The following is a 21,569-nucleotide window of genomic DNA, read 5'->3' as shown; positions in this document are numbered from 1 at the left end:
GCCGACTTTGACAAAGGTGACCGCTTACTCCTTGAAATGCTCCTTTCTCTTGCTTTCCGGAACAGTGTCCTGTCGTTGTGTGTTCCTGCCTTTCTGATCATTCCTTCTCAGTTCCTTCTTCCTGTTCCTTCAGTGGCTGTGTTCTCCGGGCATCTTTTCTGGTGTCCTCTTCTCACTCTGTATTCTCCTTGGTGATTTTATCCACCCCCGTGGCTGTGCTGAAAACACCCGAAGCTCTATCCCCAGCCTGCAACTCTCCCCAGACCTCCCGATTGCTACATCCACCCACTGGAGGCCCTGTCCACTGGCGTGATTCCCAGGACATGAGACCCAGCACTGCCATCCTGACCTTGCCTCTGACCCTGGCCCCTGCTTTAGTGTTTTCCCAGTGGTGTTCCCTCAGGGAAGACGTGGCATGAGTGAGTTCCTGCCCCAGAGACCTCTGAGTCTGCTTTGCCCTTTCTCTTCCTCGTTCCCCAGGACTTTGCAGCTGACCCGGTCACCGAGTCGTGTCATTTCTGTGTCCTAAATATCACTTGTCTCCACCTCCCCAGTTCTGATCTAGGTCACACCATCTCCCACGTGCGTGCTGCTGCCATGGCTCCCCATCTCCTCCACTCCTTGCTGTTGACCACCCTGTAGCCACAGAGACCTTTCTACAACCACATCTGATCCTGGTGCCCTCCTGCTCAGAGGCCTTCACATGCTTCTCTGGCTTTTATTCTTCCCCAAGAGCGCGAGCCCTTCCCTACCTTTGGCATCTAAGACTAGGAGACGGTCGTTCAGATGCCGACAGGAGTCAGGCTGGTCTGGGATTAGGCCTCGTTTTAATCACCTTCAGTTTTCCGGGTCCACAGCCTCCGTGGGTGCTGCTGAGGCCACTGACTTGGGGCTAATGTCTCTAGCTGGTCTTTTCTCCCCGCCTCCTGCCCCCCAGCTTGCCATCTGTCTGGGAAGGATTCCTGTCTCTAGAAATGAGTTCATCTGCGCTTCATACCCCCCATCTCTGCAACAGTGCCATAGGTTACTGTGATTTTAATTTTATTTGGAGTTTTTTTTTTTCATTACCATGAGAATGAAAGTCTTTGCGCTCCTTTATAACCTCCGGTGACCTTTAGGATAAAGTCGAAATTCCTGGTCAAGGCTTACCTGGCCTCTCATGATCTTGGCAGATGCTGTTTTGCTGTTCTAGGCTCCTTCACCTGCACTGTCATCTTAAAGAATTCCTGGACTTATTTCAAGTCCTCAGAGGCCTTTTTTCTTTCCTCTTCCCCCAGACTGGCGTCTGCTGGTCTCCACACAGCACTGTTTCCCCTCCCCAGCTTTCTGTCTTTGTCCCCCGGCTCATCCTTCTCATTTCTTTGGACATGATATAGCTATAATTTATTCCTGGAAGCCTTTGGCCTAGTCTGGCCTCTCAAATCTGGGTTTGATGCCTTTCAAATGTACTTTCATAGCATATTATGCAACCCATTATCATTTAATTGCCTATTTACCTTTCTGTTTTCCACCTAAATGATGAATTGTTTGAAGGCAGCACCTGTGTCTCATTTCTCATTATATCTTTACTTCCTAGCAGAGGGACTCATTTTTTACAAGGTACAGTGAATAAATGAGTAAACAAATGCATGAACACTGAGCCTTGATCTTTATATAACTAACGACTGGTATAATACTCTGTTTCTAATGGTACTTTTACAAAGATACAGAAGCATTCATCACAAGACTGTCTCGTATCAACCTTTGAAAAAAGCTGCAGACAGAATGTTAAATGATTTCTCAGTAGACTTTCTGATGATCGAGCTTAAGAACCAACATGATTTTTCTTAAATAGCAAGTCAGGATCAGTTAAGGGCTTGAAACACCAATGAATGGACCATAGTCGTCATTTAAAAACAGTGTAATATAAAATGGAATAGAATAAAATTGAAATATCATAGTCTATCACACGTAGTAAGGGCAGGTATTGTCTTGTGAAATTTTGTTTTTCGTTTTGTGCACCCACAACACATATAAATGGTTGTAGTATGAAAAGCGTTTCTTGTTTTCTCATTGGTTTACAGTCAGTAAGTCTGTGAAAACCCTTGCCTTCAACTGTCTCTGTTAAGCCCCACAAAGCAGAGCTGAATCAGGAGTGTGGACTCCAGTGATTGGTGTGGAGGTATTGTGTATTTGCAAAATGAGACCTTTGCACTCTTTGAATCCAAGTGTCTGGTTTTCACTTTGTTGCTTACTCCTTGAACATTCAGGTATCTGGAGACAGTTTATTCAATAAGCAACCATTTTCTTTTTTGAAATACTTACCTCTGTTTGGGTAGGAAGCTGTGATCAGGATGTCACCATTCTCTTTGGCAGCCATACTGGAAAGGGGCTGAGGGCCAGTGTTACCCAGAGATAGCCCTGACCCGTCCGTCTGCTAGAAGAGCAGGAGGGGTGGGCACGTTTCTGATGCACTTTATCTTCTGTATGTGCTCTTGATTTGCATGCACGGCCTTCTGCAAGCCCTTGCCTCCCATTTCAGTTTTCCTTATGCTTAAAATTGGTATGCTCTATATGAAAAGAAATCACATCTTTTTAATATTTAAAAGTTGGAGGATAGAGCAGATATACCATGATATGTTTGGTAGTTTTCCATTTTGGGGGGCAACTTCTTTTTGAAATAACCCATCAGCATGCTAATAAACAAGTGTAATTAAGGACTCATGTGTACTTACTTTATATGACTAATTAATGTAAGACTGTTCTGTGTGAGTAGGGAAACATAGAAAAAAAAATACTAATACAGATTTTTCAGAGAGTAGGCCAGGAGAAAAGAGTGGGTTTCCCTTTTCTTTCTCGTTCTACTAGATGCTGGGAAAAGAAAAAAATAAAGTGTTTTGACTTAAATTGGGTTTAAGATACACACGATTATAGCTAGGATTGGGATACAAGTACAATTGGCTTTTAAACAATATGGGTTTGAATTGGGCATGTTCCCTTGTATGTGATTTTTTTTCCCGATAAATACAGTACAGTGCTATAAATGTATTTTCTCTTCCTTATGATTTTCTTTTTTTTAAATTTTTTTAAATGTTTTATTTATTTTTGAGACAGAGAGAGACCGAGCACGAGCAGGGGAGGGGCACAGAGAGAGAGGGAGACACAGAATCTGAAGCAGGCTCCAGGCTCTGAGCTATCAGCACAGAGCCCGACGTGGGGCTCGAACTCACGAATCGTGAGATCGTGACCTGAGCCGAAGTCAGAGGCTCAACCGACTGAGCCACCCAGGCACCCCGTTATGATTTTCTTAATGACATTTTCTTTTCCATAGCTTACTTTGTTGTAAGAAAACAATGTATAACACATATACACTGTGTTTATTGTTCATGTTATCAGTAAGGGTTCTGGTCAATACTAGGCTATTAGTAGGTAACTTTTGGGGGGAGTCAAAAGTTATCATCAGAGTTTAACCTGGACATGGGACTGGCCCCCAAACACTGCATTGTCCAAAGCCAAGTGCAGTTTACTTAGGAAATTCCCTTTGACATAGCATCAGATAGATGTTTTAAGGAAGTGTTTGTTTATAGCTGATGCATGTTCCCTCACATAGACCCTTTTCCTGGGGTCAGGTAGGTGAGCGGGAGATTGACTTAGCATGTAGATGCTACCCCAGTCACTGGGGGGCACTGGACTCTGAGAGAAAGAGGACTTCTGGTGAGTTTTTATATGTACAGTTTTCCTTTTGGTACAGTTCACAAGAACTGTGTGTCTTCTTCTTTTTTGTTTCTTAAGTTTATTTATTTTGAGAGAAAGAGAGCAGGGGAGGGGCAGAAAGGGAGGGAACTAGAGAGAATCCCAAGCAGGCTCTGCACTGTCAGCACAGAGCCCCATGTGGGGCTCCGACTCACAAACTTGTGAGATCGTGACCCGAGCTGAAATCAAGAGTCTGACGCTTACCTGACTGAGCCCCAGAACTGCGTTTCTTCTTCTTTTTAAATGTTTAATCATTTTTGAGAGGGAGAGACAGAGCATGAGCAGGGGAGAGGCAGAGAGAGAGAGAGAGACAGACACAGGTTCCAGGCTCTGAGCTGTCAGCACAGAGCCTGACGCGGGGCTCAAACTCACAAACCATGAGATCGTGACCTGAGCCCTAGTTGGACATTTAACCGACTGAGCCCCGCAGGCGCCCCCAGAACTGTTTCTTCTAGTTGTGTAGTCCGATTTCCTTGTATCATCTTCATTAAAGAGCTGCTTTTTCCTCTTGTCTGGTCTTGTCTCATCGTGCCTTCTGGCCTCTTCGCCGGGGCAGAGAGAATGTCCTGTGTGCCGTTGCATTGCCAGCACATGGTCACTGGTGTTAAGCTGCATTGGACTGAGCCCAGCTGAGTTTCGCATCAGGGATTGTTTTCAAGGTCTTTGTCCTGTTTTCCTTCCTACTAGACTGGTCCACAGAGCTCCCTCCTCCCTGGGAAAAAGGTCTTTGTAAAGGCAGCTTCGTTCCCACTTGTTTGACACGTCCGATTTTGCTGAATGCTTAACTGTGTGCGACGCCCTGTGTTTGGGCTCTGGGAATATATGGATAAGTTTGAGACAGTTTTGCCTTCAAGGAAGTCATTGCCTCTTGGGAATGAATTTGTGAACCATATTAGCCCCTTCAGCCCTATCAGCTATTGGATTATTCATAATATGAGAAAATTCATTACTACTGTAGGACCAGGTGGTCCTATATTTGGGGACCAATCTATGTTTTAAAAAGAGGAGGATTTATTGCAGGAACTTGTTACAGATGTGCTGGAAAGGGCTGGAGGGAGAAAACAGAGGAGGTGGCCTTACCTAGAGCTTGGTAACTACAGAAAGCTGCTACTGCCCCAAAGGCTAAAGGAACAAAGCAAAGGCTGTCTTCTGGAGCCTGTTCTTGTGGGGTGCTGTGGCCGGCCCTGCTGTTGGGTCACAACACTACATCTGAGCCAGTCCCGGGCCTGGCCCCCCGCTGTTGCTGTGGGACCACAATCACCACTCTGCTGCCCTGGGCCTGCTCTGCTGGAGCCTGTAGCTGCCCACCAACACCTGCGTCCGTCACAGGGCTGGCCGGAGCCAGAAGCAGATGCCCCCGGCTCCCCCACATCCCCTTAGGATTGTGCCCCTCATTGTCAGGTTGGAGCCGGGTCTTAGATGGCAAGGGAAACTGGAAAATGTTGTTTTACAGTTTCTAGCCTTACGCAACATCTGAGGAGGGCACAGAAAGGCAGGACTGGGCATGAGTTCCACTGGAAAGCACCCAACGTACCGGGTCAAGTAGCATCCTGGCACTATTTGGGGCAAATCTCTCTCTCTCTCTCTCTCTGTTCCTTCTCTTTCTCAAAATCACCTTAAGGACGCTTCTGCAGACTTGGAATCACTTGGACAATGCATGGTTGTTCCAGGTAGATTTGATATTATTGTCAGTCAGCACCTGTACGAGTAAGGTGCTTGGGCCCATCTACTTGCTGGGAATGTTGGTGGATTTTGTTACTGATCTCACTCAGAGTGTTCCAACTAAAGAACTACTCTAATTTCCAATGGCATATTAAGAAAAAACCATTGTATAGTGTTTGTTTTCAAGAAATCTATGAAGACATACAGTTGCCTATTAGATAGGTAAACACCTCTTCAAAGTAAAATTTCCTTTTGTAGAAAGCACCAAACATTTCCCCCAGAACAACTATTAGATATAAAACACTGCTGAGGTCTGCGTCTTTTTAAGAGTGTGGCCTCTCAACTATATTTCTTTATTTAGATTAATGGTCTCCAGGAGCTGCTCTAACCCCTTTCTCTGTCTGCTCTGGCTTCCCACTAGAATGGTCTTCAGCAGAGAAGCAATCAGGAGACTTCTCGCCAGTAAGTGTCGCTGCTACAGCAATGATGCCCCCGATGATATGGTCCTGGGAATGTGCTTTAGTGGGTTGGGAATCCCTGTGACACACAGCCCTCTCTTCCATCAGGTGAGAACAACATTTTTATTTCTACCTCAGAGGGAGAGAGGGGGATTTTCTTCTCACTTAAGGATCCTACTTCATTCCCTTCCTATATTCTTTTGGAGACAGTCTTAAGAACTGTGGATGGGCTCCGGATCTCTCTGTCCAGAGGGCTGATGCTGTTCCATCTATGGCAGGAAAATGGAAAACAGAAAGCTCTGGAAAACAGAATGGTGTTTGACCAGTGTCCTTGAATATAGAACGAGGGAAAAGCTACTCTTTTTTCCCCCTCTGTTTTTGAGTTAAAACATTGGTGGCATTTAAAATTATTAAATGCTATCTAGAAATACGCACGGACGACCTAATATTTCTGCTGTGTGTATGCCACCAAGTGAATGTAAATCTGTCCTGTCCTCAGGTTTTACGCTGTCCACCAGCTGCTTTTTTATTGGGCTTTCTCCTTTCATTGCTCTTAAGCTGAGTGGCTAAACTCTGTTACACTTCAGCATAGTATCTCAATAAGCATATATACTGGGGGTATATATTTTTGTTGTCTGCGATGATGTTTGCCAAGGATAGTTGGTGCTATAGTGGCTTCACCATACTGCAATTTGGGTTGGGAGAAGGGAATCTGCATTATGTTTGGTAGTTTTTTTTGTTTTTTGTTTTTTGTTTTTTTCAGGAATCAGGTCAGCGAATGTTCTGATGGTGTAATAATACAAATGTTGTCATATTTAGTAACCAATAGCAAATGCTATCATACCAATATAGAAAATTGAACATGACAGAAATAGCACTATAGGAAATAACTTGAACAAGGCAAAGAAAATGTTTGCATTATCAAGAAAGGCAGAATCCATTTTGGCATCCTTGAGGACCGCAATGGAGAATAGAAATAGACCTTTCGTAATAAGAAATGTATGAGAAATCTCTTTCTTGGTACCAGTCAGTACTTCTCCAATCTTTTAAAACCTTGAGAGCCCTTACCCATTTTAAGCCTATGTATTGTGTTATGGGGTGACCTAGAGAAGCAAATTATTTTCTCTTGCTCTTTCTCTCACCCCGTGTCATAGTGTTTCACTTCTAGAAAAGGAAGGGTAATTAAAACTGTTGGTTTAAGGGGAATAATTTGTCACCGTTAATAGGACAGTCTTGGGTTTTTATAGCACCAAGGGAGGAATATGCTAGTAAAGAAAATGATAAAGAGAAAAGAAAGAAGGAAAATAATCCTTAAGCAAAAAATCCTTTGAAGATAATTAAAAATAAAAAAAAATTGTCATTTCCCAGACTTTAGGACTCTTGATTTCTCTAATCCACATAATAAACGGTAAATCTTTCCAAAAGTGTAAAATATGCTTAAAGCCTATCCTCCCCAACAGATACCACTGTATCTTCTAATTCTTAAGCCTCTTTTAGAGAGTTTGCTATGATTTGGAAATTATTTCACGTTTATAATGCTTGAATACTGATCGAAACAGTGCATTGGTTCATACTGAGAAACACATAGGAGGCACAGAGATAAAAATCTAAGATTCCTGATGAGTTAGAGATAGAGTGGGCTTTAGGAAAATAGTCTCAGAGACAAAGTAGCCTGGGCCACTCTCCTTCTCTTTTTAGTCAGTTTATTGTGAAATCATAGGCTTAGAAGGGGGCTTCAAGGAATATGTAGTATATCCTTTTATTAAAAACAAAGGGTCTAGAGCATATGGTTTTTTGTTCTTCTAAAATTATATGCCACCAATGGGTATGGCAGCATGCAGTGGCCAGCCAGTGAAACCTCTGCGCAAAATTGTCAAAATACTCATTTCAGGACTCTGGAAATCAAACAAACAAAAGCAGTGGGAAGCATTCATTCCTGAAAAATTGTGATGGCTTCAGTAAGACCAACGGAATATGAGGCCTTCTGAGGCCTTTCTGCCTGAAGACCCCTCAGCCTCCACCTCCCCATGCACCCCACCTTGGTTGGAGAGAGCAAGAACGGTTTGACCAGTATGGGCCTAGCTGGAAAAAAACAGCAGCTTTGCTGTCAGAGGGGGTGGACTTGGTTTTGGGGGGAGAGATATTAAAGGTTAGAGCAAAATCAACAGAAAAACAGCAGAAAAAATTAGTTATATTGGAAAGATCAGCTGATTTGGTAAACCTTTAGCTAGGTTGCCCAAGAGAAAAAGAAGACAGAGATTACCAAAAGGAATTAAAGAGGGGACATCATTACAAACCCTACCAAAATTGTGCCAACAAGTTAGACAATTTGAGTGAAAGGGGAGAAATTTCTAGAATCACACTCATTAGCCAAACTGGCTTAAAAAGAAACAGAGAAAGTATTTGAACCTACATACATTGATGGAATTAAAGGAGTGAGAATACTTTCTGATTCATTTTATGAGGCCAATATTAACCTAGTACGTCAAAGATGCATATTGTTATCCTTCGAGCAAGCACTTAGAAGATCACTCCAAAAATAAACAAGGGGATTAAAATGGTATATCACAAAAAGAAACGGCAAGCCAATATTACTCTGGAGCATAGATAGAAAAATCCTTAACAAAATATTAGCAAACTGAATCCAGCAATATATAAATGGGATTATATGCCATGGCCCAGTGGGATTTACCACAGGAATGAAAGCTTGGTTTACCATCCAAAATCAATTATTTTTACATACCATATGAATAGAATAATGAATAAAAGCCACATGATCCTCTGATTAGACACCGAAAAATATTTGACAAAATCTAACACCCCTTCATGATTAAATACATTGCAATCCAAGCCTATCTCAAAAAACAAGAAAAATCTCGAATACAAAATCTAACAGCACACCTAAAGGAAACAGAAGTAGAACAGCAAAGACATCCCAAACCCAGCAGAAGAAGAGAAATAATAAAGATCAGAGCAGAAGTAAACAATATAGAATCTAAAAAAACTGTAGAGCAGATCAGTGAAACCAACAGTTGGTTTTTTTTGAAAAAATAAACAAAATTGATAAACCTCTAGCCAGGCTTCTCAAAAAGAAAAAGGAGATGACCCAAACAGATAAAATCATGAATGAAAATGGAATTATTACAACGAATCCCTCATAAATACAAGCAATTATTAGGGAATACGATGAAAAACTATATGTCAACAAACTGGACAACCTGGAAGAAATGGACACATTCCTAAGCACCCACACATTTCCAAAACTCAAACAGGAAGAAATAGAAAATTTGAACAGACCCATACCCAGCGAAGAAATTGAATCGGTTATCAAAAATCTCCCAACAAATAAGAGTCCAGGACCAGATGGCTTCCCTGGGGAATTCTACCAGACATTTAAAGCAGAGATAATACCTATCCTTCTCAAGCTGTTCCAAAAAATAGAAAGGGAAGGAAAACTTCCAGACTCATCCTATGAAGCCAGCATTACTTTGATTCCCAAACCAGACAGAGACCCAGCAAAGAAAGAGAACTACAGGCCAATATCCCTGATGAATATGGATGCAAAAATTCTCAACAAGATACTAGCAAATCGAATTCAACAGCATGTAAAAAGAATTATTCACCATGATCAAGTGGGATTCATTCCTGGGATGCAGGGCTGGTTCAATATTCGTAAATCGATCAATGTGATACATCACACTAATAAAAGAAAAGATAAGGACCATATGATCCTGTCAATCGATGCAGAAAAAGCATTTGACAAAATTCAGCATCCTTTCTTAAGAAAAACCCTCGAGAAAGTCGGGATAGAAGGAATGTACTTAAACATCATAAAAGCCATTTATGAAAAGCCCACAGCTAATATCATCCTCAATGGGGAAAAACTGAAAGCTTTCCCCCTGAGGTCAGGAATACTACAGGGGTGTCCACTCTCACCACTGTTGTTTACCATAGTGTTGGAAGTGCCAGCATCAGCAATCAGACAACACAAGGCAATCAAAGGTATCCAAATTGGCAAAGATGAAGTCAAGCTTTCACTTTTTGCAGATGACCTGATATGATACATGGAAAACCCGATAGACTCCACCAAAAGTCTGCTAGAACTGATACATGAATTCAGCAAAGTCACAGGATACAAAATTAACGTACAGAAATCAGGTGCATTCTTATACACTAAGAATGAAGCAACAGAAAGAAAGACAAATAAAGAAACTGATCCCATTCACAATTGCACCAAGAATCATGAAATACTTAGGAATAAACCTAACCAAAGATGTACAAGATCTGTATGCTGAGAACTATAGGAAGCTTATGAAGGAAACTGAAGAAGATACAAAGAAATGGAAAAACATTCCATGCTCATGGATTGGAAGAATAAATATTGTTAAAATGTCAATAATACCCAAAGCAATCTACACATTCAATGCAATCCCAATCAAAATTGCAGCAACATTCTTCTCGAAGCTAGAACAAGCAATCCTAAAATTTGTATGGAACCACAAAAGACCCCAAATAGCCAAAGTAATATTGAAGAAGAAGACCAAAGCAGGAGGCATCACAATCCCAGACTGTAGCCTCTACTACAAAGCTGTAATCATCAAGACAGAATGGTATTGGCACAAAAAACAGACACATAGACCAATGGAATAGAATAGAGACTCCAGAACTGGACCCACAAAAGTATGGCCAACTAATCTTTGACAAAGCAGGAAAGAATATCCAATGGAAAAAAGACAGTCTTTGTAATAAATGGTGCTGGGAGAACTGGACAGCAACAGGCAGAAGAATAAAACTAGACCACTTTCTTACACCATTCACAAAAATAAACTCAAAATGGATGAAGGACCTGAATGTGAGACAGGAAACCATCAAAACTCTAGAGGAGAAAGCAGGCAAAAACCTCTCTGACCTCAGCTGCAGCAATTTCTTACTTGACACATCTCCAAAGGCAAGGGAATTAAAAGCAAAAATGAACTATTGGGACCTCATGAAGATAAAAACCCTCCCCACTGCAAAGGAAACAATCAACAAAACTAAAAGGCAACCAACGGAATGGGAAAAGATATTTGCAGATGACATATCGGACAAAGGGCTAGTATCCAAAATCTATAAAGACCTCACCAAAATCCACACCCAAAAAAACAAATAATCCAGTGAAGAAATGGGCAGAAGACGTGAATAGACACTTTTCCAAAGAAGACATCCAGATGGCCAACAGCACATGAAAAGATGCTCAATGTCACTCCTCATCAGGGGAATACAAATCAAAACCACACAGATATCACCTCATGCCAGTCAGAGTGGCCAAAATGAACAAATCAGGAGACTATAGATGCTGGAGAGGATGTGGAGAAATGGAAACCCTCTTGCACTGTTGGTGGGAATGCAAATTGGTGCAGCCACTCTGGAAAACAGTGTGGAGGTTCCTCAAAAAATTAAAAATAGATCTACCCTATGACCCAATAATAACACTGCTAGGAATTGACCCAAGGGATACAGGAGTGCTGATGCTTAGGGGCACTTGTACCCCAATGTTTATAGCAGCACTCTCAACAATAGCCAAATTATGGAAAGAGCCTAAATGTCCATCAACTGACGAATGGATAAAGAAATTGTGGTTTATATACACAATAGAATACTACTTGGCAATGAGAAGAATGAAATCTGGCCATTTGCAGTAACGTGGATGGAACTGGAGAGTGTGATGCTAAGTGAAGTAAGTCATACAGAGAAAGACAGATACCGTATGTTTTCACTCTTATGTGGATCCTGAGAAACTTACCAGAAGACCATGGCGGAGGGGAAAGGGAAAAAAAAAAGTTAGAGAGGGAGGGAGGAAAACCAGAAGAGACTCTTAAAAACTGAGAATAGACTGAGGGTTGATGGGGGGTGGGAGGGAGGGGAAAGTGGGTGTAGGGCATTGAGGGGGGCACCTGTTGGGATGAGCACTGGGTGTTGTATGAAAACCAATTTGATAATAAATTTCATATTAAAAAAATAGAAAAGTGAAAAACAAATAGAAAAGAAAGCCTTCTCAACAAACTAGAAGAGAAAGCCTCAATCTGATAAAGTGAATCTATAACGTACCAAAACTGGGAACAAGGCAGGGATGTCTGTCTCACCGCTTTTATTCAGCACTATACTCAGAGGTTCTAACCAGTGCAATAAGGTGCAAAATATACATGTAAGGATACAGATTGGAAGGGAGGAAGTAAAACTGTCTGTATCCATAGACCATATGATCTTGTATGTGGAAAAGCCTCCCTATCCACCTGTCCACCAAAGGTGGCGGTGGAGGGCGGAGGCGGGGCCAAACTTCTAGAACCAATAGATGAGTTTAGCAACGTTGCAGGCTACGAGGCCAATGTACAAAAGCATTTGTACTGTTTTGGCAACAAAAAATCCAAAAATGAAGAAAACAATGTCATTCACAATAACATCCAAATGAATAAAAATACTCAGGCATAAACCTTCGAGGAAGTTACATTGTATACTGTACAACAAAATTCTGAGAAAAATTAAGATCTAGTTAAGCGAAGAGACAGAGACCATATTTATGGATTGGAAGACTCAATACCTAGTATGATGGCAATTTACTCTGCTGATGTTTTAATACTTAAATTTTATTATTTCATCTTACTTAAAATTAACTTATTCTGAATGCCTAAATGAAGTGTTCTGGATCAGAGAGAGATTTTTAGATTAAACAAGTCACAGTAAATAAGAGCCTATCTTGTGCCCACCCCCACCCCATCTCCACTGCCTCTTTGACCTAGTTTCACCTCCAGGGCACTGCGCGAAGGGCCAGCTCAGTTGTCCCACATGAGTGGCCCGATACCCCACGGGCAAGTTACAAAGAAAAAATTGTTTTCTCTGCTTCTAAAGAGGAACCCTTCCTTTACGTCAGCATTTTGGTGTGCAAATACCTCATTTGTCCTTGAAATGTAAATGTATCCCAGAGTGAAAGCGTACAGGTTTTCCTGGCACTTCGGGGCTTACCCTCTAGACCTAGTTCAGGGATATAACCGTTGGTCTTCTCAAGAGATAAGGGAAGTTTTGGGGAGCCTGGGTGGCTCAGTCGGTTGAGCGTCCGACTTCGGCTCAGGTCATGATCTCACAGTTCGCGGGTTTGAGCCCCACGTCGGGCTCTGTGCTGACAGCTCAGAGCCTGGAGCCCGTTTCGGATTCTGTGTCTCCTATCTCTCTGCCCCTCTCCTGTTCATGCTCTGTCTCTGTCTCAAAAATAAAAAATAAACAGTAAAAAAAAATTAAAAAAAAATATAAGGGAAGTTTTACTTTCCTTTGGGATCAGAGCAGTTGACTAGACAAATGGACTGTGAGATGTTTCTTGGGGCTTTTTTGCAGGAGCACAGAAATTCAGGGAAATTTTATTGCCCCACATTCCCCAAATTCGTCTATAAATTCAGTGTGATCCATATCAAAATCATAGCAGTCTTCTTTTGTAAAAAATTGACAAGCTGATCCTAAAATGTATATGGAAATACAGAACAATTCTTAAGGAGATCAAAATTGGAGAATTTACCCTTCAACGATTTCATAACTCACTATAAAGCTATGACACAAGGTACAAGTTGTATAAATATTTTATATGTAATTATATATAATATATATATATAAATATCAATGAATATATATATATAAATATCAATGAAAAAAAAATATATATATATAAAATATATCAAAGAACAGGATAGAGATTCTAGAAATAAACCCTCTCATTTATGGTAAACTAATTTTTCACAAAGATGCCAAGGCACTTCAGTGGGGACGTGGAACCAGTCGTGCTGGACCAATTAGATATTTCCACCCACGAAAAATGAACTTGGAACTTTCCCTCATACCTCACGCAAAAATTAACTCAAATGTATCACAGTACAAAATATAAGAGCTAAAACTGTAAACTGCTGGGAAAAAACGTAGGGGTAATTCTTTGTGACCCTAATTTAGGCAAGGATATATGGCATCGAAAGCATGCTCCACAGAAGGAAAAATTCATAAATTGGACTTTATGAAACTTAAAAAAAAACAACCTTTGCTCTTTAAAAGATATCATGAAGAGAAAGAAAAAAAATCATAACTGAGAGAAATGTTTCTAAATTACGTATCTGGTAAAGGACTTGAATCCAGAATTATATAATCATCTTTTGCAAGTCAACAAGAAAATAAACTGCTGAGTTTAAGATGGGCCAGTGATTGAACAGACATTTCACTAACGAAGATACATGAATGGCTAATAAGCACGTGGAAAGATGCTCAACCTTGTTAGTCACGAGGGAAATGCAGACTAAAATCACATCGCCTAGAATGGCCCTAAGCCGAACGACAGACTCTTCCCGGTGTTGGTGGGGCTGTGGAAAAGCTGGACCTCTACTGGGAATATAAAATACACTCATTTTGGAAACGTCTTGATGGTCTTTAAAAAGTTAAACATATATGTGGTAGGCAATTTATGACATACAGTCTCACTGGTCCCCTCCTGCTGGCATTCATACGCCGTGTATTCCCCTCTCTGGCGTGTGGGCCCATTGCGTATGGAAAAGGTGATGGGGGGTCTCTTCTGTAATTCGGTTACAAGGGATTGTGACCTCCAACTTTCTTGTGGACTCTCCCTACTTCCTTCTTGGCTTGCAAGTTTTGTTGCAGCAAGCTGCAGGGGGCTGGGCGTGGCAGTGAAGCCCTCAGTTCACTAGTCCAGAAGGAACTGAACGTGACTAGCAACCCCAGAGTGAGCTTGGGAGTGGATCTTCTCCTAGTCGAGGCTTCCGATGAGATCGTAGAGCCTGGGCTGGCATCCTGATTACAATCTTGTGACAGCCCATGAAGCAGAGGTCCCAGCTAAGCTGTGCCCAGACTCCTGACCCATGAAAGCTGTGTGATAATCACTGCATGTTGTTTGTGTGGTTGTGTGGTATATCCACTCAATGTACTATTGCTCACAATAAAAGTAATGAACTATGATACATGCAGCAGTGCTAAGTGAAGGAAGCCAGGCCCAACACATTCGTGGTATATGATTCCACTGATAAGAAATTTCTAGAAAAGGCAGTACTATAAAGAAAAAGCAAATCAGTGGTTTCTTGCGGCTGCCAGTAGGGGTGAGGATTGACTTAAAATGAATGCCAGGGAATTTGGGAGAATGACTGTAGCCTTCTAAAACTGGATTTGTGGTTGCCTAAATATGGACGTTAACTAAAAATTTTCAAGCTACTGTTACTGTGCATGAATTGTAGGATATGTAAATCATATGTCAATATAGCCATAAAAATGTGTTTGTCTGAAGAAATACAATTTTAATCTCCATTTATTGCTGTTCAGTGTGCTCTAATATTTACAGATTAAATTTTGATTTCACCCAAAGTTTGTCCTTCTCATGCAGTTTAAGCCATCTCTCTCCCTGTGCACAGCTTCCCGTCATGTTCCATGTCTGTTCTTAAGGCCTCCTCCCACACTCCTGACCCTGACTGTTTGGTACTTCCTTTTGGCATTTTGAGCAACGAGATGTGATTCTCAGAGTCCATCTAGACTTCTTGGTGTTGCAGATGCCTCTTTTCACTTTTCTAGTTTTGTTTTGTTGTTTTTCATAACTGCATTTTCCAGAAATGATTAGCCCATTCTAATAACTTTGTAAGCCAGCCCTTCACTCGTAGCCATGGCCCCTAAGATACAAATGCAATCACTTCTGGAATCTGCATGAATACAGGGAAAGATATTATGGATTAATTTTTTTTTCCTATGAGATGCATTTGTGTCTCTAACAGTTCATTTTTAAATGTGAAAAACGAGCCAAGAGTTGTTTCCACTGTTTTTCTTTCTTTCTTCTGGGACCATCAACAACTGTGGAGTTATCTGAGAATTGAACTGAGAGTATGTTTTTCCTGAGTTTTCTTCCACGCCAGTAAACTCTCAGAAGGCCTTGCAAGTAAACATCATATATGAATCCCCTCAGCTAATATTCAAAACTTTCTCACCTCTGTTAGACTTTATTCCAGTATGTATATTTGGTCTTTGTTTTCCCTCTTCCTTTAAAATTTCCTTCTTAGATTTTTAAAACCATGAGCACTTAGAATTTTTAAAGCACAATAAATGGCTGGTATGGAAGTTCTCCCCGTACATTATTTTGTTTTTTTTTAACGTTTATTTATTTTTGAGACAGAGAGAGACAGAGCATGAACGGGGGAGGGGCAGAGAGAGAGGGAGACACAGAATCGGAAGCAGGCTCCAGGCTCCGAGCCATCAGCCCAGAGCCCGACGCGGGGCTCGAACTCACGGACCGCGAGATCGTGACCTGAGCTGAAGTCGGACGCTCAACCGACTGAGCCACCCAGGCGCCCCTCCCCCTTCACATTATTTCGAAGGCTTCTTTGCAGATACTATTGTTTGAACCCTCACGTGAGTGGAATATTTGTGCCATTCCTGGATAAAGCCTCCCAAGGAGGCCAGGGCAGTAAAGGCACTGTTGATGTGCCCAGCCTGTGGCACAATGGAATGAGGACCAGCCACACTGCCCTGGGAGGATGCTGGACTAGGATCTGAGCCAGGGACCTGCTCCCCCGTTCCGTTCCTGGCTTGTCATGTTACCCTAAGAAAGTTACAATCTCTGTGAGCTCTGTTTTCTCATCTATAAATTGGTGACAAATCCCTGATCATCTCACAAGGTTGTCTCAAGGGTTGAATGAATGAGATAAAATTTAATGAGGGTATTCTGTAAACCATTTAAGAGAGTTTATTTAAGTATTCATATCAGGCATTTTAAGCAGAATATAATAAAATTTTAGCCTAGAGAAGACTTGTTTTTAAAATGTATCTTAGGGGCACCTCTGGGTGGCTTAGTTGGTTGAGTATCTGACTTTGGCTCAGGTCGTGATCTCACAGTCCGTGAGTTGGAGCCCAGCATGAGACTCTCTGCTGTCAGTGCAGAGCCTGCTTCAGATCCTCTGCCCGCCCCCCCCCCCGCCCCCCCCGCCCCCCCCCCCCCCCCGCAGCCTCTACCCCACCCCTCTTGCTGTGCTCTCTCAAAAATAAAAAAATGAAACATTTTAAAAGTGTATCCTATCTGGGTTTAATAAAGCCAAGACTGTTTCAGTATTGATAACCCAGTGAGTGACTGTATAACACAGATGGGCGATATAAATCTGTAAACAAGCCTTGAGAGCAGGTGCATACTTTGTTTAGAGAAAACGAAATAGTATCTGGTTTCAGTTTCCTTCCGTAGCTGCTAGGTTACTTCAATCTCAGTCATTCTAGGCTATGTCTGATTCTGCCTAAACATCATTTTGTTAAGTTCTAGAGGATATTGAAATGATGACAATGCAAAAAGTTTTTTTGGCTCTCTTGCAAACTGTTTCCAGTTATTCAATGTGTCTCTTCACATTTCTGCAGTCAGACGAGACATCTAGATAGGAAGAGAGCATTGAGATACTTTATCCTTCTCCCTGATTCCCTGATGAGCTCCACATTTTCCTACTCTGAGAGACTTATGCCTAATTACACATCAGGTCAGTGGACAGGCCAGGGGAACCCTGAGAACTCTTCACCCTGCCCTACCACACACACACACACACACACACACACACACACACACACACACAAGCACACACACACACACCACATATAGCCAGAATTTCTTTCGAGAGGCCTGGGAAATAGCAGTTTTTCTGCTTTTTTTTTTTTTTTTTTTTCACGTTATAATAGTGACTTAAATGACTTACCAAGGAAAGCTTTTTATATTTATCATGGTTGAGGGATCTCCTAGAGGTCTGTGGAACACAGAAGCAAAAAGTGGTGCATTTGGAATATTTAAGTAATCGGAGATACAAAAGCAGGGAGCCTGGAGTCAGAGGGAGGGTGGTGGAAAAGATTTTCTTGCTTGCTTTTAGATTCTCATAGCCAATATCAAATATTGAAGAAAAGCAGTCACTTCATGAATTCAAATGCTATTCTGAAGCAAAATTGTTTTCGGTGCTAAGAGAGCATAAACCTCTGTTCCTCTTCTCGCAGGCCCGGCCCGTGGATTATCCTAGGGACTACCTTTCTCACCAAATTCCCATATCTTTTCATAAACACTGGAACATCGATCCGGTAAAGGTATATTTCACGTGGTTGGCACCCAGTGAGGAAGACAAAGCCAGGCAGGAGACACAGAAAGGCTTTAAGGAAGAGTTATAAAGCGTGCTGGCCTATGAGCACAGTTTGGTTACGAGACCGGAGTGGAGGCTGGCATCGTCCTGCGAGCTGTGACCACATTGCTTCCATGTGCCACATGGCATTGGGAGACTCTGACTTTAGGTGGAAATTATGTATATGGTATTTTTTGAAGGGGGGGGAGGAAACAGAGTCGTAGGGGAAACAGATTTTTTTTTTCTGGGAAAAATCACTTGCTTTTTGCATTATGCGGTTATTGTAATATACAGTGATTACTGTGTATTTTTCAAGCTGTGATACAGCAGCTTTATTACTGTCACAGAAAAATAAATGGTACCAGAAGTCTCCTTCCTGTTTTCTCTCTTCATTATAAAGTGTCAGATGGGCATGAGACTGGCAAGACATGACTGTGTGTGTGTATATATATATATATATATACATACACACACACACACCCACTCTACAGTGTGTGTGTGTGTGTGTGTGTGTATATATATATATATATATATATATAAGAGGCAACATCCGTTGACATGGGTATTACCATGATGTGAACTTTTTAACCATATTATTAATGATGAAAATTATTTTCTGGTTATTCAGTAGGAATAATGCTGTATTAAATATTCATCAAACATCATAAAAGTCGAGATACGAAGTCCCCCGTAGTCTGTAATCAGGGTTGTTATGTTTTATCTGTTTTTCTGTTGGTGCCTCATAAAAAGAGAATAAGAAGTCTTCTGCTAGAGCTTTCTCTTTCTTTAGAGGTTCATCTCTGTTCTATTTCTCCCCGAAGCCCTATCTTTATGACCTACTTGTAACACAAAAGTGTGTTGGATTCCGCCAGAGAATAGTGTTCTCAATATTTAAAAACAACGTTGTCGGGCTTTATTCAAGTCTGTGAGCTCTGTGGAAGTCTCAGGAAGTGAATTAAATTAATTTGTACCTGATGTTTTACTCTTATTTTTCTTTGAATGTTACTTAACGACTCTCTCCTGGCTCATAATAGACCCCCCCCCCCCCCCCCCCCCAGTGTACCGTGGAACCCTAGTGGAAAGGCACCATGGTGATTTAGTAATTTCCCTGGGTTCTTACAAAATGAGATTTGAATATAGTATTTTGAAACAGCTCTAGTTTTCAAATCATATCTTTAGTATCTAGTAATTTAACACATTCATTATTAATTTGTAAAAAGTACTCTGTATGTTAACATTTTAATTATGTAATTCAGTTTTTCTGAGAGCATTTGCATAAAATTTGATTTTGATATGTCTTAAACTAATTTCGGTCTAGTAAAATACTTTCCTCTTTTAAAAAAAAAAAAAAAAATTGCTATTCATTAACTTTGCTTGTAAGGCTTTTTATGGCCAAGCACAGGGTTTTAAAGCCATACCACTAAAAGTACCCATGTGTGTTTTTTAACAATACATTTTCTTGTAGCTTAGCTTGGACTCATTTCCAAAATGATGCAATAGTATTTTTTACTGGTTTCCAAATTAGCAAAAACCAGAACTGGTGTGTTTTCGGTGGTGACCGAATGCATTAGATTCATTTTTGTGAAAGTGGATGTGGTGGCCTGTCCAAGGACTGGATTGGGGACGAGCAGATGTTTGAGAAGCACCCCAAGGGTCTATAGATCCTGTCAGACTGGTGGTGACATCAGCATCGTTGTCAGAGCTGGGATGGCTGTCCTTGCTATCGTCACAGTCACCTTCCTGTTATCTGTGATCAGTACCCCCCGGGGAGCCTGGCTGCCTGACCCAGTGGAAAAGAGGCTTTGGTTCTTCCTGCTCTGGCCTCCCAATTGTCATACTCCCAATATGGCGGATTCATTTGACAGGATTGAACAGGCATCTGTACATGAAGATCCACGTCAAGCTTTCAGTGCCTTCTACTGATGCCAGAGTACCTCCTCTGGTACTTGTTGGTGTTTCATTGATTGTGTTTACTTTTTGGAACTATGTCAGCCTAACCACAAATAAAAGATGTTTGCCTCAGTTACTCATTTCTCCAGTGTATCCATTAGTCCGACCTAAAGTGGGAGGGGTAAGGGGAGAAAGAATTAATGAAGCCTGGGGAAAAAGTTGGTGGCTCAGAAAACACAGTTCTCAGGGAGCAAAGTTAATAAAAAGCTATCCTTGTAAGAGAAAGCCATCAGATATTGAAGATCTATTTATACAAAGTCTATGAAACCATTTTCTATCTTCTATAACAAATGGAGATGTTATTTTGGGACGGATTCCCATATAGTTCCTACCTTAAGAAACACATTTTGAATCTGAACTTCCCAGGACAGATACTGTCCTATTCACATTTCTTCTGCCTTTTTCATAGGAATTCACTTCCAGATAGTTCTTTTCATCCTAGGGATGCCAACATCAAGGGATGACTGGAATGCTATTATTGCTTTTAAGTCACTTCTGATAGAACTAAAGCAAGTTGTCTCTGTAGAATTTTTATATCTTACAGCTAAATCAGAAATTCAGGTGCAAACACACCCTTTATGGAATGTTTGGAAACATAGAACCATAGCACAAAGTGATAACATGCACAGGTATATACGTGTCAGTACTCTCTCAGTTTCCTGGTTACCGGATACCTTTAGTGTGTCCACATCCATATCCACTAATTGTGTACTTTTCCTCAGAAATTGGTAATACAAGAACACTAGAAGAATCTTTAGAATGTTTCTGTTGTCTTTCGTTCATCAGCTGTGATTTCTATGGACAAAAATGAATCGATTCATTCAGCAGCTGTTTATTAAACACCTACTATGTGCCAGATGTTCCAGGATGCCCCTTATCTGTCCTACTCATCACTCTGTCCCCGGGATCTTTGAATGCCTGGCACATTGTTTTATGTTCCCAAGCATTATATAAACTTGTCACCTGTAAAATGTGTCTTCCTCCTATCTGTGGAAAGTGAAGGCTTTGTATCTCATGCTGTCTCACAGCACACGCTTTCCCCTAAAAGGCACTTTCCTAGTGGGAGTAGAGGTGGGTGCAAGGAGAATCAACCTAAAGCAGTAAACAAATGAAGAAACGAGATGATTTCTAATAATGACAAATGTTTAAAGGCACTAAGAACAGGATACTGTGATAGATCGAGGGGCTACTTTGGATGGGAGTGATCAGAGAGGGCCTGATGAGAAGGCGATGTTTGAGCAAAGATCCAAATGACTAGGAGAGGTCAGGAATGCAAGGGGTATTCATAGGGTATTCTAGGCAGAGGGAACAGAAAGTGTGAAGGCTCTAAGGTGGGAGCAAGTTTGTCATGTCTAAAAAAAGAAAGCAAGCCTGCGTGACTGTCGCTTGGCTGTCATTGTTATTAGACATCCAGATGACGTCCGATAAATAGTTGATGTTAGCGAGTCTGGAACTCAACAGAGGAGTCAGGACTGGAGATTCCGGTGCTCATCAGCATGTGAAAAGTTTTGAAAAACACAAGACTACACAGAATCATCTAGGGAGAGAATGCAGGAAGAGAAGAGAGCAGGGTCAGCCTGAGCAGGACAGTCAATAAGGTGGGAGGGACGCCAATGACGTGTAATGGAGG

At 41.4% G+C, this 21,569-nt stretch overlaps 1 protein-coding gene across 1 annotated transcript in view; it reads left to right on the top strand.

Moving 5' to 3' along the window:
- Window positions 1-20,015, top strand: part of B3GLCT (beta 3-glucosyltransferase) — a 109,831-nt gene extending 89,816 nt beyond the window's left edge. Inside the window, exons 14-15 of the mRNA XM_078435753.2 lie at window positions 5,816-5,960; window positions 17,871-20,015. Coding sequence (XP_078291879.1) covers window positions 5,816-5,960; window positions 17,871-18,038 — 313 coding nt within the window. The 3' untranslated portion in view covers window positions 18,039-20,015. The remainder of the gene's footprint in view (window positions 1-5,815; window positions 5,961-17,870) is intronic.
- Window positions 20,016-21,569: the final 1,554 nt, after the last annotated feature.

The sequence above is a fragment of the Panthera onca genome, chromosome A1 (genome assembly GCF_046562875.1).
Source record: "Panthera onca isolate mPanOnc1 chromosome A1, mPanOnc1 haplotype 2, whole genome shotgun sequence".
Lineage (NCBI taxonomy): Eukaryota > Metazoa > Chordata > Mammalia > Carnivora > Felidae > Panthera > Panthera onca.
This window is presented reverse-complemented; position numbering and strand designations above follow the sequence as displayed.